The sequence below is a fragment of the Rhinopithecus bieti genome, unplaced genomic scaffold (genome assembly GCF_001698545.2).
Source record: "Rhinopithecus bieti isolate Rb0 unplaced genomic scaffold, ASM169854v2 scaffold_7684, whole genome shotgun sequence".
Classification (NCBI taxonomy): Eukaryota; Metazoa; Chordata; class Mammalia; order Primates; family Cercopithecidae; genus Rhinopithecus; species Rhinopithecus bieti.
Window position 1 is genome coordinate 2,835,371 of NW_016806071.1, and position 17,261 is coordinate 2,852,631.

The 17,261-nt window shown below is 42.2% G+C and overlaps 1 protein-coding gene across 2 annotated transcripts; it reads left to right on the plus strand.

The window, feature by feature from the left end:
- Positions 1–1,909: 1,909 nt before the first annotated feature.
- MAGOH (mago homolog, exon junction complex subunit) lies at positions 1,910–13,533 on the plus strand. 2 transcript variants are annotated; one of them, XM_017874576.1, is made up of 5 exons: positions 1,910–2,153; positions 4,864–4,922; positions 6,796–6,906; positions 11,708–11,790; positions 13,280–13,533. In XM_017874576.1, exons 1-5 carry the CDS (start codon positions 2,066–2,068, stop codon positions 13,377–13,379), a joined length of 441 nt encoding a protein of 146 aa, XP_017730065.1. In that variant the 5' UTR covers positions 1,910–2,065; the 3' UTR covers positions 13,380–13,533. The 2 variants fall into 2 exon arrangements, with proteins under 2 accessions (XP_017730065.1, XP_017730066.1); XM_017874577.1 differs by lacking the exon at positions 1,910–2,153 and adding an exon at positions 4,127–4,279 and having other exon boundaries at positions 13,280–13,513.
- The last annotated feature ends 3,728 nt before the right edge of the window (positions 13,534–17,261 follow it).

Sequence of the window (17,261 nt, forward strand, 5' to 3'; positions counted from 1 at the left end):
CTCTAATTACCACCTCAAAATTGTTGTGATGATTCGAAAAACAAGCACAGGTAATCCCATTCAGCCTAGGAGCTGACATTTATTAGGTGCTTGATACCTGGACTACAGGTGTGCACCACCACACCTACCTAATTTTTAAATTTTTTGTAGAGACAAAGTCTCCCTATGTTACCCAAGCTGGTCTCAAACTTCTGGGCTGAAGTGTTCCTTCTGCCTCAGCCTCCCAAAGTGCTGGGATTACAAGTGTGAGCCACCGTGTCTAGCCCCCTTCTCTTTTATACAGTTCCCTTGTTACCACCAATATGCAGTGTTTTGTAATAAAAATATCTTATGGTTTTATAGCAATTTACAGTTTCTGAGACATTGTTTCTTATAACAGTTCTGCTAGGTGTACATTTTATGCTCATTTTAAAGAGAAGGAAACTGAAGTCTAAAAGTTGAGTCAGTTCACCTTTGGTTACAATGAGTCATTGTTACACAAAAGATTATTTTAACCAGTGTCCAATGATTTTTTCCCCACCACACCTACTCCACACTCTGCTGCTAATGCTTTTTCAGGGAGAAAAGGACTCATTGTTAAGACTGGGGGCCATGCGCGGTGGCTCATGCCTGTAATTCCAGCACTTTGGAAGGCCGAGGCGGATGGATCGCCTGAGGTCGGGAGTTTGAGACCAGCCTGGTCAACATGGTGAAACCCTGTCTCTACTAAAAATACAAAAATTAGCTGGATGTGGTGGCACGTGCCTGTAATCCCAGCTACTTGGGAAGCTGGGGGTGGAGGTTGCGGTGAACTGAGAACCAGCCGTTGCACTCCAGCCTGGGCAACAAGAGCGAAACTCTGTCTCAAAAAAAAAAAAAAAAAAAAAAAAAAAAGGGGATAGGAATCAGAGACTGCTGTCCCGACTTACAGAATCTTATACAGTTCTAGTTGCCAGGCCCCAAGAATGTCATCTCAGCACTGTCTCTAGAACCATTCATTCTCTCTAAGCCTGGAACTTAGATGAGTGAAAGCAGGCTCCTATTAAATAATTATGATCTTGATTGCTCTGGCCCTATTCAACTGTAAATGTTTTCCAGAGCCAGAATGGCTTCACAGAGGACAACTTTGCCCTGAAAAGAGTCTCTTCGGTCAGTGGTCCGCAACTCTGACTCAACTGAGAGCTTTACAAAGAGTACCAATGCCCAGTTCCAGCGCTGGAGATTTTAATTGGCTTGGGGTAGAGCCCTGGCATCAGTATTTTTAGAGGCTCCCCAGGTAATTCCAATGTGCAGCCAGACTGAGAATCACTGCTCGGTAACTGGGATGACTGGGGAGTGGGAGATCAAATACTCTAACTTCTCACAGCACCTATTCTAGAGATCAGTGGGGCAGAAAGAGAAATAAAAGCTGGAAAAGGACGAAATGGGTAAGTGTGGGTGAACTAGTTCCAGGGAAACGGCAATCTCCACTGTGGATTCAGGGAAGGCGTCACTGAGGAGGGCTTTCTTAACAGTTCAGGTCAATGGAAGCCATCTTGAGGCACACACATCGTGCGCGGCATCCTCCGGGGAGGTCGGGTCATTTCACCCCATTTTACTGCCGAGATGACCTAGGTCCAGAGACGGTAAAGAGCGGTGTACGACTCACACAAGTCGGGGGTCCTGTGAACTGAGGTTGAGCCTGGCAGGCGCAAGGCTCAGGGTGTTCGGCCCGAGATCTTTAAGCGAAGTCACCAGACCCCGCGTTCAAAGCCCAGAGGTAGGCAGGCGGCTGGCTGTCGGCCTCAGGCCTGGAGAGAACTCCGCGGGTACCAACCTCAACCTCGCTCCCGAGTCCAGCTGGAGGGGCGGAGCTGGTTGGCCCCGCCTCCGGGTTAAACAAAGTTCGTTACCTCCTAGGCGTGAGGGGGTGTGGCAGTCTTGTTGCCACTTCCGGGCGAACAGGTTAGCGAGAAAGAACCCCTCCACTACGCGACGGCGTGACCTGACGTCACTTCCGCGCGCCGCCGCAAACGTCAGTGTCGGGCGCAGACTGCGGCAGTGCGGCCTGCCGTTGAAGTTCGGGCTCGGTTGTCTTTTGGGAGCCATGGAGAGTGACTTTTATCTGCGTTACTACGTGGGGCACAAGGGCAAGTTCGGCCACGAGTTCCTGGAATTTGAGTTCCGACCGGACGGTAAAAGCAGCCTGCCGCCCGCCGGGAGCGGGACCAGGCCTGGGGGCGGGCGAGTGGGGAGGCCCAGGGTCGGAAATCTGTGGGGAACTAGAGGAGGAAGGGGCTGAGACCTGTGCAGTGCGGATCTGAAAGGAGCGCCACTGTGTCTGCTCCACGGCGTCTTTTTATCCATACAACAAACGTTGGCTGAACGCCCACTGTGTGCCAGTCTCTGTTCCACTCTGGGGATACGGCAGCGAAGGTAGACAAACTTCCTCTCTCGTGGAACTTGTGTTTTACTGCTGGGAGAGAGATCATGAAAAGATGATTCCAGATAGCAGTGAGTGGTCAGAAAATAACATAGAATAATCGCTGGATGGGCTGTTTTTAGATAGGTTGGCCATTAGAGAGCTCTAATGGTATATTGCAGCCGAGCCCTAATTAGCAAGAAGGACCCAGCCTTGTGAAGCTCACAAGGAAGACCATTCTACCCAAAGGGAATACCAGAAGTCAAGGCTGCAGGGCGGGAATGAGCTTAGGCATGTCTCAGGTGGTCAGTGTGATTGAAGAGTGGTGAGCTGGGAGATGGCAGGAGATGATGTCGGATAGGTAGGTAGGAGCCGCACCTTGTAGATCTTTATAGACCATGGTAAAGAGTTTGGACTTGGAAGGCTTTTTTTTTGTTGTTTTTTGTTTTTTGTTTTTTTTGAGACGGGTTTCGCTCTTTTTGCCCAGGCTGTAATGCTATGGCGCGATCTCGGCTCATTGCAACCTCCGCCTCCCGAGTTCAAGCGATTCTCCTGCCTCAGCCTCCCGAGTAGCTGGAATTACAGGCACCCACCACCACGCCCGGCTAATTTTGTAATTTTTAGTAGAGACAGGGTTTCACCAGGTTGGCCAGGCTGGTCTCGAACTTCTGACCTCGGGCGATCCGCCTGCCTCGGCGTCCCAAAGTGCTGCGATTACAGGCGTGAGCCACCGCGCCCGGTCGGGCTTGGAAGGTTCTAAGCAGAGAAGAAATGTGATCTGTTCTTGAAAAAGCATTCTGGTTATTGGGTGCGGAATGGGCAAGAGTGAAAACAGGGCTATTGATTAGGAGACTGTTGTCAAGACAAGAAAGATGTTGGGGGCCAGGCGCGGTGGCTCATGCCTGTAATCCCAGCACTTTGGGAGGCCGAGGTGTGCGGATAACTTGAGGTCAGGAGTTCGAGACCAGCCTGGCCAACATGGTGAAACCCCACCTCTACTAAAAATACAAAAATTAGCCGGGCGTGGTGGCAGACGTCTGTAATCCCAGCTGTTCGGGAGGCTGAGACAGGAGAATCGCTTGAACCTGGGGCGGGGTTGCAGTGAGCTGAGATAGTGCCAGTGTACTCTAGTCTGGGTGACAGAGCAAGACTGTGTCACCAAAAAAAAAAAAAAAGATGTTGGTTGGGACTACAGAGATAGTAGAAATGGAGAGAAAGATTTAGGAAACTGTTGGAGGCAGAACTAACTGGACTTTGATCGTTGATAGGATTTTTTTGGCGGAGGCACTGTGGTGAAGGAAAGAGGAATCAAAGATGACAGAAAACATCCATTCAGTGGGCCACAAAGATGTATCTGACAGGCCCTGACTGTGAGGGAGATGGATTTGTAAGCAGGGACCAAACAGCGTATTAAGGTGTTGTGGTAAAAAGAAACAGAGGAGACTTGCAGCAGAGAAGGGGCAGCTAGCCAAGCCTGAGGATCAGAGGAGGCTTCCTACATAAAATGATGGGAGGAGGGGATGTGAGGTATTGGTTAGGAGACCGAGAAGAGTCAAGAAGGCATTTTAGACAGCATGCAAAGAGGCTGAAAACCAAAAAGTGCTTGGGATGTTTCAGGCAGAAACCAAGTAGTTCGACTCCAGCTGTGTGAGAGAAGAATATTGCAGGAGTGAGGCTGGAAAAGCAGGCAGGGGCTTTGCTTAGCCGTATGCCATGTTGAGGAGTTTGGATTTTTTTTTTTTTTTTTTCTTTTTTTGAGATGGAGTGTAACCTAATCTGATAGATCTGTTACCACATCACCTTGTCCACTGTATGGACAGTGAACTGAATGTGAAGAAACTTGAGGCAGAGAGACGGCACAGAGGCTGTTGGAATAAATTCACTGGGCTCATCTCACATGTATGTCTTCTAGTCTACGTGTCTTCTGGTTCCTTCTATCTTCTCCTCATCCCCACCATGTACTCACATTAACCTGTTAGATGCACACATGGACAAAGGGTCTTGTGTACCAAATGTGCTCAGTGATAAAAGCAACAGCTTTTCCATCACAGAAATAGTGTGTGGCACAGTCACATGATAATATATGTAAACAGCATCCTACAGTTTTCAAAATGTTTTCACAACTCATTTGAGCCTCAGGAGGTCCTATGTGCTGGTAAGTTATCATTTACTATGCCTGTTTTCAGGACATTCACCTGCAAAAATGTGATTCGACAAAGTCAGAAAAGAGCCTGCCTGTGTTTATACCTCACCTGAGCTGCTTTTTGCAGTAGTTGAGTGTCAGCTGTATAATTAGCTGTTTAAGCCTGAAATGAAGAACTGAAAGACTAGTATTGTTGAACTACCTTAAGAGTAAATAATAAATCTCTTAGACACTTTGAGCAAGTTAGATACATTTTAGGCAACTGCCGATAGTCTTGGTATGGCATTAATGCTTTATTCATGTTTTTATTATATGTTGAATTTGGCTTTTGTCCCCACAGGGAAGTTAAGATATGCCAACAACAGCAATTACAAGAATGATGTCATGATCAGAAAAGAGGTATGCCTTCTGAGAGTCCTTCATTTTCTACATTTCAGCTTTTTGTCTTGCATTGTTTTTGTTGTATCTAGTAGTATTGAAAGGTAAAGAACAGGGAGAGAGACACATGTCTGTAGACAGCTTCTGGATTATTTCCCAAATCATCTTTTAGTTGGGATTTTTTTTATTTTACAATGTGGAATCAGTTACTGGTAACCATTGACATACCTTGGTTTGAACTCTTGAGTCTGCTGCTTACTACCCCATGTGACCGTGGGCAAGTTCCTGGCTGAACTTGATTAAGTCTCTGTTTCTTCACCTGCAAAAACAGGGAAAATAAAAGCTACCTCCCACTCCCAAGTGCTGTCATAAAATTAAATATATTATACTTAAAGTGTTCTGTATATTCCCTGGCACATAGTACACAATGGAGAGCTATTTAATTTGCATCTGAGTGGGAAAGGGAGCATGGGAAAGCAGTTGATATCATTGAATGCATGTTAGATGTCAGGCATGGCATCTTATTTAACCCTGATTATAAGCCCATGTGATGGGGGAGGGTATTATAGCCCCCTTACAAATAAGAAAATAAAGGCCCAGATATTAATTACGAGACTTGTTCAGAGTTACCCCTGCTAGTAAGAGATACAGCAGGAATTCCCAATCCTACCCCAGTAAAGTTTGTATTCTCCTTTCTGTGATTTCTACTACATCATTAAGGCTTCATCAAAGCTACTCTTTTAACCACTCTGCCACCTTTGAAAATGTCTTAGCATATATTTTTCATACTGTTGTTTTAGCTATCAGTTTTATGCTTATTCACACATGTCAACATCCTCACTATTTTTTTACACAGGCATATCTTTTCAAATACATTTTGCTCCTCAGGAGCGTATTACCTAGTTAAGAATAACTGGCCGGGCACAGTGGCTCACGCCTGTAATCCCAGCACTTTGGGAGGCCAAGGCGGGCAGATCACGAGGTCATGAGATCGAAACCATCCTGGCTAACACGGTGAAACCCCGTCTGTACTGAAAATACAAACAAATATAGCCGTGGTGGTGGGTGCCTGTAGTCCCAGCTACTTGGGAGGCAGAGCTTGCAGTGAGTCGAGATTGCGCCACTGCACCCCAGCCTGGGCCACAGAGTGAGACTCCGTCTCAAAAAAAAAATAAACCAGGGCATGTAGGTGTTGCTGTCTCTTTTGTTTTGCTATAACAAAATACCTGAGACTGGATAATTTTTAAGCCGTAAAAATATATTTCTCACAGTTTTGGAGACTGGGAAGTCCAAGATCAAGGCGCTGGCATGTTCAGTGTCTAGTGAGGGCCCAGTCTCTGCTTCCACAACTGTGCCTTGTTTTTGCATCCTCCAGAAGGGATGAATGCAGTGTTCTCATATGGTGAAAGAACAAGAAAGGGGCCAGCTAGTTCTCTTAAGCTGTCTCCTAAGGCACTAATCCTATCCATGGGGGCTCTGCCCTCAAGGCCCAATCAACTCTTAAAGGCCCTATCCATTAACACTGTTGCATTGGGGATTAATTTCAACATGAATTTTGGAGCAGACACAAACATTCAAACCATAGCAGGGGGCATTCACAGATCTATTTTGGGTTTCTTTGTGAGTTGGCTATGTGGACAGGCAGAAGGGCCATGTGAACAGGATGTACCAGGAGGTAGTAACAGCTAGATGGGGGACTGAGGTGCAGTTTATTGTATACTTCTGACCCTGTCCCTCACCTGCATCATGCCGAGGTTGAGCATGAATGTCTTCCCACTTAAGGAGTTGCCAGAAATAAGTCTGCAGAAACAGTTATTTTTATCTTCCATCACTATCTGAGTCAAAGCACTGCTTAAGGATACAACATACATTTTGTCTTTTAACTTGCTTTCAGGCTTACGTACATAAAAGCGTGATGGAGGAACTGAAGAGAATAATTGATGACAGTGAAATTACCAAAGAGGATGATGCATTGTGGCCTCCTCCTGACCGAGTGGGCCGGCAGGTATGTTTTATTGGTTATCCTGTAGTGCAGAAATCTTACAAATAAGATGAGCTTTAGTGCTCTGCATATGATAGTGAAACTGTGTGCGTGTGTGTGGTGGTGGTGGTGGTGGTGGTGGTGGTGGTGATGGTGGTCAGCCCTGCAGAAAGCAGATTGCAAGCACCTTGGTCTAGGGAAGCATTAATCCCATAGGAAGGAACAGAGAGAACAAGTGCTGCTGGCCACCAAGAACCGAGCCTTGAATTTCTTCTTAGGACCCCGCACACTCCCTCCTCCACTTAAAGCTTTTGCTACCTGTATCATTTACTAACTACTATGGACAAAGCATTGTGGAGATACAAAGAGAAATAGAACATGATTATTTCACCAATCTAATGAAAGGAAAATCATGCAAATAATTCAGTATATGTATTTAAATTCATGTGTATTTATATACATTATATATTCATTCCGAGCACCATTTTTGGTAACTAAAAAATAAAAGCCACTGTCATATTGAACTGAATTAACAGAAAAGGTATTTTCACTCTGACTGCTACCATCCTAATCCAGACTTCTGGACTTCTAATAGGTTCCCTTGTTTTCCTCTTGTTCCATACCATCCATTTTCCATCCTGAAAGCCAATGTAATTTTTTTTTTTTTGAGACGGAGTCTCACTATGTCACCCAGACTGGAGTGCAGTGGCGTGATCTCAGCTCACTGCAACCTCCGCCTCCTGGGTTCAAGTGATTCTCCTGCCTCAGCCTCCCGAGTAGCTTACAGGCACACACCACCATGCCCAGCTAATTTTTGTATTTTTAGTAGAGATAGGGTTTCACCATGTTGGCCAGGCTGGTCTTGAACTCCTGACCTCAGGTGATCCGCCTACCTTGCCCTCCCAAAGTGCTGTGATTACAGGCATGAGCCGCCGCGCCTGACTGGTGTGATCTTTAAAAATGTAAATTTGCTTATGTATTCCACTGATTTAAACTCCAATGGCTTCCCACTGTACTTAAAATTTAAACTCCCACCTTATCTTTTACCATGCTTCCAGTCTCATGGTGTTCAAACCTTACTAGCTTCATTTCTGTTCCTCAGAAATACCTAGGTGGTTCTTACTTCAGGGCCTTTGCACTTGCCACAGTCTGCCTAAAATATTCTTCCTTTAACTCTGTACAAGACTGTCTCTATTATTGAGGTCTTCAAAAGTCAGTTCCTCAGTGATGTCTTGCCTGTCCATTCAATCTAAGAAGTCTCTTCCCATCATTAAGAAAAAGATCTGTTGTGCTGTCTTTTTCTGTGTGTGTGTGTGTGTGTGTATGTGTGTGTGTGTGTTTTCTTTTTGCTTTCAATTTCATCACAATATGTGTTGTCTTTGTAGCACTTATTGTCTAAAATTGTCTTACTTGCTTTTCAATTTTTTCACTGCTGTATCTCCAGTGACTAAAATAGTGCCCATATATAGTAAAAGCTCAATAATAATTTGTTAAACTAATATGAAAACCCATATAAACTCATGCCTAATAACCTCAAAATGATGGACCAACCAACCCTTCAAGAAGAATTTTTTTAAAAATCCTACCCTCAGTACTTACTAAAGTTAACTTTAATTTATGTTCAAGGAATCTCAGTAATATCATATATATGTATTTTGCTTTACCATTTATAAAATTTTTATTTCTGTTAACTCGTTCAACCATCACAACAATTCTGTGAGGAGGGAAGAGCATATTCCTTTATACCAGCAATAAGCCATTGGATACTGTAATTAAAATCAATCCCATTAATAATTACAAGAAAAGTTAATAAAGAACTTGGGAATGCATTTAACAAGATGTACAAAACTTGAAAGGGCGTTATAGAAGGACAAAATTATGTATCGTTTTTGTGGATGGGAAGATTCAGTATCATATAGATGTCAGTTTTCAACAAAGTCATTTATAAGTTCACTCTTAATTCAAATAAAAATCGCAGTAGGGTTTTTTCCCCTTAAAATCAAATAGAATAAGCATTAAATTCGTGGAAAATCAGAGGCAAGAGTAGCCAAAATAATACTGGAGATTTCTTATAATAAAACTCTGGTCATTTATAGTATGATATTGCTTCAGGAATTGACAGCTAAACCAATGGAACAGCATAAAGAGCCCAGAAACCAACTTATGAGTATATGGAAACTTGGAACAGCATACTACAGAGGTGGACTTTCACATTAATGGGAAAAGAATGAGTTATTTAACAAATTGTACCAGGACAGCTGACAATATATTTATGGAATGTTTTTAAATTAGGCTATAGAAATCAAAAATTTTAAACAGAATATAGACTATCTTATTATTTCTGGGTAGAGAAGGAGTTTTTAAAACACCTTAAGGGGTAAGATTGGTAAATTTGACTTCTTTACAACTTAGGTTTGACAAAAGATGGCAAGATAAAGTTGAAAGATAAGCCATAGACTGGAAGAAGATATCTGCAAAACATAAAACTGGCAAGAGTTTTCTATCCAGAATATATAAGGAATTAGAAAGTAATAAAAAGACAGTCCCGTGGCAGAATGTGCAAAAGTTATGAATAACTTACAAGATCAAACAAGTGGCTAATAAATGTGAAAAGATTTACAGCTTCATTTGTAAAATGAAAGAACAACAGTGAGATACCATTTCAGACCCATTAGAATAACAACAGAAAAAATCTGCCGAGTTTAAAAAATGATACGAGAAAAGAGTGAGAGTAAAATTAGTATAACCGCGTTAGGGAGTAATTTTGTGGTATCTGGGAACATTTAAAATACTTGGAATTATATGGAGACATTTTCACATATGTACAAGGAGATGTATAGAAGAATATTCTTGCTACATTGTTTATAGGAACAAAAATTCAGAACTTAAATTTATTTCAGTAGGGAAATGGAATATACTATAGCATTTAAAACTAATGAGCTAGATCTGTATAACTCAACATTGATAAGTCTCAAAAACAATGTGGAATGAAAATGCAAAAGTATGTATAATATGACCATTTTGTAAAATTTTAAAACACACTACCACGTCTAGGCCAGGCGCAGTGATGCATGCCTACATTCCCAGCACTTTTTTTTTTAATTGGGAGGCCAAGGTGGGAGGATGGCTTGAGGCCAGGAGCTCAAGACCAGCCTGAGCAGCACAGTGAGACCTTTTTTCTACAAAAGAAAAAAAGCGCTAAAAATTAACTGGGCATGGTGGCGCATACCTGTAGTCTTAGCTATTCGGGAGGCTAAAGGTGCAGGATGGCATGAGCCCAGGAACTCAGGGTTACAGTGAGCTATGATCCTACCACTGCACTTCAGCTTCAGTGACAGAGTGAGACCCTGTATCTAAAAAGAAGTAACTGAAAACATACTACCAAATCTGAAACAAGAATGGAACAAATCAGGGGATATAGGAGGGAGAACAGAATGGGAGATAGACATAAATTTTGTAATATTTTATTTCTTTTTAAAAAAAATCTGACACAAGTATGGCAATAATTTATAAATCTGAGTATTGGAAACATCTCAGTTTTTTCTATTTTCTGATTGAATTATAACAAAAAGTATATATGAATCAAAAGAAGAAAAGTAAGTAGGGCTCACAAGAATATAAATTCCACAGGGCAGAGATCTTTGGTTTGCTTGGTTTTACTTATCTGTCCTGAGCACTGAGAACAATACCGAGCACCTAGCAGGCTACACATAGATACTTTTTGAAGGTTTGTGGTACTCATGTCATTGTTTGGAAATTGAGACCCACCATCATACAGGTAAGGAGTGACAAAGTGGGGATCAAACCTAAGGTCTAGAAGTTGCCTAGATAGGTTAGATCCTTTGGTTTTTGTTTTTGTTTGTTGTTGTTGGAGACAGGGTCTCACTCTGTTTCCTAGGCTGGAGTACAGTGATGAGATCACAGCTCACTGCAGCCTTGACCTCCTGGGGTAAAGGGATCCTCCCACCTCAGCCTCTCTTAGCAGCTGGGACCACGGATGCACGCCACCACATCCAGCGAGTTTTTGTATTTTTTTGTAGAGAGGAGGTTTTACCAAGTTGCCCAGACTGGCCTTAAACTCCTGGGCTCAAGTGATTCTCCTGCATTGGCCTCCCGAAGTGCTGGGATTACAGGTGTGAGTCACCATACCCAGTCCAATCGTTCGGTATTTTTAAAACAGATATATTCATGTTACTCCACATTGTTGACGATGAAAACTCATACAAAGTACTACATAGGCTGGGCGCAGTGACTCATGCCTGTAGTCCCAGCACTTGGGAGGCCGAGGCAGGCGGATCATCTGAGGTCAGGAGTTCGAGACCAGCCTGGCCAACATGGTGAAACCCTGTCTCTATTAAAAATACAAAAAAAATCCATCCTGGCTAACACGGTGAAACCCCGTCTCTACTAAAAATACAAAAAAAATTAGCTGGGCGTGGTGGCAGGCGCCTGTAGTCCCAGCCACTCAGGAGGCTGAGGCAGGAAAATCGCTTGAACCTGGGAGGCAGAGGTTGCAGTGACCCGAGATCATGCCAGTGCACTCCAGCCTGGGCAACAGGACGAGACTATCTCAGGAAAAAAAAAAAGACCTACGTAGATTTTTCCAAATCTGAGAAATGGTAGAGTCTTGAGGGTACAACTTCTTTTAAATATGAGCTGTATTTATCTCTTGTTTCTAGTGTCCAGCACAGTTCAGTGCTCAGAGTGAATTGCCCTTGTTTTTGTGACCGTCTGTAGTCAAGTTTGTGTGATTTGGCAAATGATTAATCCTTCTGTGTGTTTGATGAAAACCCAATTCTACTTAGATTTTCTAAAATGTTTTTAGGAGCTTGAAATCGTCATTGGAGATGAACACATTTCTTTTACAACATCAAAAATTGGTTCCCTTATTGATGTCAATCAATCCAAGTAAGTGTGCATGATCCTTATATCCAGCTGTGTCTGTTTGGGAGCAGTTTGGTGAGAAACCTTAACCAAATTGGGACCATCATGGGAAGATCTGGGGCAAATGCAAAATGCAGGTGGGCAGCTTTGTCCTCCTTGTTAGGGAGGCACCCCAAATTATTTTTGAAAACTTGCTCCTATTACTTTTGGTGTTTCATTCAGCCATTGCTACTGTGACCTTCTTGTTGACACACACATACAGATTAATGCATAGGAGCAGCCAGAACAAAAATTGGAATATGCCTAAAGAGTGCTCATGATAAACCGTAGAGTTACTGAGTCTGAATAGCTTTCTCAGTGTGACTGTTCAGACTGGCACATCTTAAAATCTGACTTCAGTGAAACGACATTTTTTTAGGATCTAAATTTTATTTGATTTTAAATTTATTATTATTATTTTGAGATGGAGTTTTGCACTGTCGCCTGGGCTGGAGTGCAGTGGCGCAATCTCAGCTCACTGCAACCTCCGCCTCCTGGGTTCAAGTGATTCTCCTGCCTCAGCCTCCCAAGTAGCTTGGACTACAGGCACCTGGCACCACACCTGGCTAACTTTTTTGTATTTTTAGTAGAAACGGGGTTTCACCATGTTGGCCAGGCTGGTCTCGAACTCCCAACCTCAGGTGATCTGCCTGCCTCGGCCTCCCAAAGTGCTAGAATTACAGGCGTGAGCCACCATGCCTGGCCTTAAATTTATTATTTTTTACAAAAGCATTGGTTTGGTGAAAAGGGATAAAAATTTTAAAATTCATGTTGTCAGTGGGGTAGATTATCAAGTTGAGGCATGAACCTGTATACTACAAAGAATCCTTAGAATTTGGCAACTTCTTTGGCTGTTAAGTTTTGAGGACTCAGGATTAGATACGGCTCACTTTTAGCAAATGTTGGGCATGATTGTCTTCCTTTGGACACTCTTCCTTCTTCTTAGCCAGTAATGCCACAGTAATCTTCAACCTCTTGGTCCTGCGTAGTACTACTACTTTTTAAAAAAGTTTTCCTAACTCTGAAAGTAATTCATGCTCATTGTAGAAAATACAGGAAAGGTAGAAAAGTAGAAAGGGGAAAGTCATCCACAATCTTATCAATCAGACAACCCTTATTAATATCTTCCAGTGTTTCTTTTTAGTCTTTTTTTCTGTGCATTAATAGAATATATACTTTTTAAGAAGCATAAAAAATACAGTTGATTATTTTAATTATATTTTTTCACTTAATGTAAGCATTTCCCTATATTAAAAACTCAGCATATTTAAATTACCTCATAATATACCCTTTTAATATATAGTCTTTTCCTTTTTTAGGGACACTTGATTGGTCAAAGTTTTAATGCCCTAATGCAAAGTTTTAATGTTCCTTTGCAACATCTTGATAGAGAAATAATTGGGATTATTAAATGGTATCTTTTGCCAGTTTTATCTCAATGTTTTAAGCTTTTTTTTTCCCTTTTGCATTTTAGGGATCCAGAAGGCTTACGAGTATTTTATTATCTTGTCCAGGACCTGAAGTGTTTGGTCTTCAGTCTTATTGGATTACACTTCAAGATTAAACCAATCTAGATTGAATATTGGTGTGGACATGGGGTAGTGGGTGGGAGTAGAAAATTTTGTGTATATCAGGGCAGTATTTTTTTATAAACTATAAATGATTGTCTTTAATAAATATGTGATAAAATCCAATTTTTATTATTTTATAAAGACCTGAACATGTGAACTCTTCTCAATTACTTTGTAAAACACTAACATTCTATGTGAAGTATTGACCCAAAGTCAAGTTTAATCAACTCTCTAGATATAACTACCATTTTATAGGAAATAAGAGAATACAGGAACATGTTTTAAAAATACAGTGGGACTTCAATCAGCCATATTGAGAAGAAATTCCAAGGCAAATGACATGGTTTCTTCAATAAATTACAAGGGAAACAGATGGAATGGGAGCTTATAAAGGAGACTTAAGAGACATGTAATACAGTGTTTGGACCCTATTTGGATAATGATTCAAAAAAAATGTAAAGTTAGACCAGATGTGGTGGCTTACACCTGTAATCCCAACACTTTTGGGAGGCCGAGGCGGGCAGATCGCCTGAGGTCAGGAGTTCAAGACCAGCCTGGCTAACATGGTGAAACCCTGTCTCTACTAAAAATACAAACATGAGCTGGGCGTGGTGGCGTGAGCCTGTAATCCCAGTTACTTAGGAAGCTGAGTCAGGAAAGTTGCTTGGACCTGGGAGGCAGAGGCTTCAGTGAGCCAAGATCGTACCACTGCACTCCAGCCTGGGCGACAGAGCGAGACTCCATGTCAAAAAAAAAAAAAAAAAAGTAGGATTAATATCATTAAAGAAATTTAACACTGGTTTGATGATTTAGGTATGAAATAGTATGGTGGTTGGAGTTTTTAAAATCAACTTTTATAGATATAAATATTTTAGGTTTTCACAGGTATTTCAGTGTGGGGGAAAATGCTTTGGTTTCTTACATGATACAGGATAAAATGTCTGGTCTCAGAAAAGTTTTCCATTAATCCATTTTAAAATCAGAATACCAACAGCCATTCAGGACCAAGGCCAAGTTGTATAGATAGTGTGGGAATTTGTTCAGCAGGTAGACCTGTAGACAACTTTTTCTTTCTGCTAAATTGTGTGGCTTAAGCACAGTACTGGTTGAACAGATTGCACCTGCTGAAAGGAACTAGGTCTTACTAAGCCTCATTTGAAGGGAAGTGATTAGCCTAAACTCACCCCGCTAAAAGCAGGCCAGCCTGGGACAAGGTCCCAAGTGTCCTGACTCCTGGACCCATTCTTTTTCCACCACTCTCCTTCAAAGACTGGGGCAAGTTAAGAACTGCACTGAGATGTCAGGGTTCCTGACTCCAGTGCACCTCCTCCTATAAGGGCACTTGGGGCAATGAAGCAAGTTGGTAGTAAAGTAGACATCAAAAAATGACACTCTAAAGAACTGACGGGACCTCAGGTGATGAGTCTTTTTTGTTTTGTTTTCTGAGGCAAAAAGGAACTTCAGTGTAGAAAAGTATTCTTGGCTGGGTGCGGTGGCTCACCCTGTAATCCCAGCACTTTGGGAGTCTGAGGCGGATGGATCACCTGAGGTCAGGAGTTTGAGACCATCTTGGCCAACATGGTGAAACCCCATCTCTACTAAAAATAAAAGATTAGCTGGGTATGGTGGCACACGCCTGTAATCCCAGCTACTCGGGAGGCTGAGGCAGGAGAATCACTTGAATCCGGGAGGTGGAGGTTACCGTGAGACGAGATTTTGCCTGGAGGTGGAGGTTACCGTGAGACGAGATTTTGCCACTGCACTCCAGCCTGGGTGACAAGAGTGAAACTGGTCTCAAAAAAAAAAAAAAAAGACCAGGCATGGTGGCTCATGCCTGTAATCCCAGCACTTTGGGAGGCCAAGGCAGGCGGATCACCTGACGTCAGGAGTTTGAGACCAGCCTGACCAACATGGAGAAACCCCATCTCTCCTAAAAATACAAAATTAGCCTGGCATGGTGGTGCATGCCTGTAATCTCAGCTACTCAGGAGGCTAAGACAGGAGAATCGCTTGAATCTGGGAGGCAGAGGTTGCCGTGAGCCGAGATCACGCCATTGCAATCCAGCCTGGGCAACAAGAGCAATATTAGATATTTATTGTCTCAAAAACAACAGCAGCAGCAAGAAAAAAAAAAAAAAAAAACAGGGTCTGACTGGTCTCAAACTCCTGTGCCGAAACCATCCTACTTCAGCCTCCCAAAGTGCTGGAATTACAGGAGTGAGCCACTGTGCCCAGTGTGTGTGTGTGTGTGTGTGTGTGTGTGTGTGTGTGTCTCTTTCTCTCTCTATATATATGTATATATCTATGTATATCTCACCAAGCTGGAGTTTAGTGGTGCAATCTTGGCTGACTGCAACCTCCGCCTCCCAGGCTCAAGTGATCCTCCCACCTCAGGCTCCCGGGAAGCTGGGACCATAGGCATGTGCCACCATGCCCCACTAATTTTTTGTATTTTTAGTAGAAATGTGGTTTCACCATGTTGCCCCAGCTGGTCTTGAACTCCTGAGCTCAAGCGATCCACCGGCCTTGGCCTCCCAAAGTGCTGGGATTATGGGCATAAGCCACCATGCCTGGCCCCTATTTATATCTTATACTGTCTATGTTTTGAAAAGTTATTATTTTTGATAGGTTCATCTTTTAGTCTTGCTACTCAAGATATGAGTAGTAGTTTACACATAATTAGTTTTAAAATCTTTTGCATTTGTCTGCGTAGTTGCTATTCCCAATGAGTTTTGTGCCATCAGATGATTTCTCATTGCTTGTTAACATCCTTTTCTTTTAGACTGAAGAACCCTCTTTAGCATTTCTTGAAGGACAGGTCTGGTGTGTTGACAAAATCCCTCAGCTTTTGTTTGTCTAGGAAGTCTTTATTTTTCCTTCATGTCTAAAGGATATTTTTGCTGGAAATACTATTCTAGGATAAAGGTTTTTTGTCTTTCAGCACTTTAAATGTCATGCCACACTCTCCTGGCCTGTAAGCTTTCCACTGAGAAGCCTGCTGCCAGATGCATTGGAGCTTCTTTGTGTGTTGTTTCTTCTTTCTTGCTGCTTTTAGGATCCTTTGTTTATCTTTGACGTTTGGGAGTTTGATTATTAAATGACATGAGGTAGTCTTATTTGGGTTAAATCTGCTTGGTGTTCTATAACTTTCTTGTACTTGAATATTTATATATTTCTCTAGGTTTGGAAAGTTCTGTTATTATTCCTTTGAATAAACTTTCTATCCTAATTTCTCTCTACCTTCTCTTTAAGACCAGTAACTCTTAGATTTGTCCATTCGTGGCTATTGTAGGTGTGCTTCATCCTTTTTTATTATTTTTTCTTTCAATTCTTCTGTGTATTTTCAAATAGCCTGTCTTCAAGCTCACTAATTCTTTCTTCTGCTTGATCAGTTCTCATGTTGAGAGACCCTGGTGCATTCTTTGGTATATCAGTTGAATTTATCAGCTCCAGAATTTCTATTTGATTTTGAAAATTATCTCCATCTCTTTGTTAAATTTATCTGGCAGGATTCTGAGTTCCTTCTCTGTGCTATCTTGAATTTCACTGAACTTCCTCAGTGACAGTGAATTCTCTGTCTGAAAGGTCACATATCTCTGTCACTCTGGGATTGGTCACTGGTGCCTTATTTAGTTCATTTGGTTCAGTCATGTTTTCTTGGATGGTATTGATGTTTGTGAGTGTTGGTCAATGCAGAGCACTGAAAATTAGATATTTATTGTAATTTTCACAGTTTGGGCTTATTTGTACCCATCCTTCTTCAAAAGGCTTTTCCAAGTACTCAAAGGGAAATGAGTGTTGTGATGTAAATATTTGGTCACTGCAGCTGTAACTGCAGTAGGGGGCACCCCAAACCCAGTGATGCTGTGACTCTTGTAGATGCAG

Excerpts from the sequence above, each read along its gene's own strand:
- MAGOH (XM_017874576.1), top strand. The coding sequence starts at position 2,066 with ATGGAGAGTGACTTTTATCTGCGTTACTACGTGGGGCACAAGGGCAAG. Across the intron at positions 6,907-11,707 it reads CTGACCGAGTGGGCCGGCAG|GAGCTTGAAATCGTCATTGG; the intron begins GTATGTTTTATT and ends AAATGTTTTTAG. Across the intron at positions 11,791-13,279 it reads ATTGATGTCAATCAATCCAA|GGATCCAGAAGGCTTACGAG; the intron begins GTAAGTGTGCAT and ends TTTGCATTTTAG.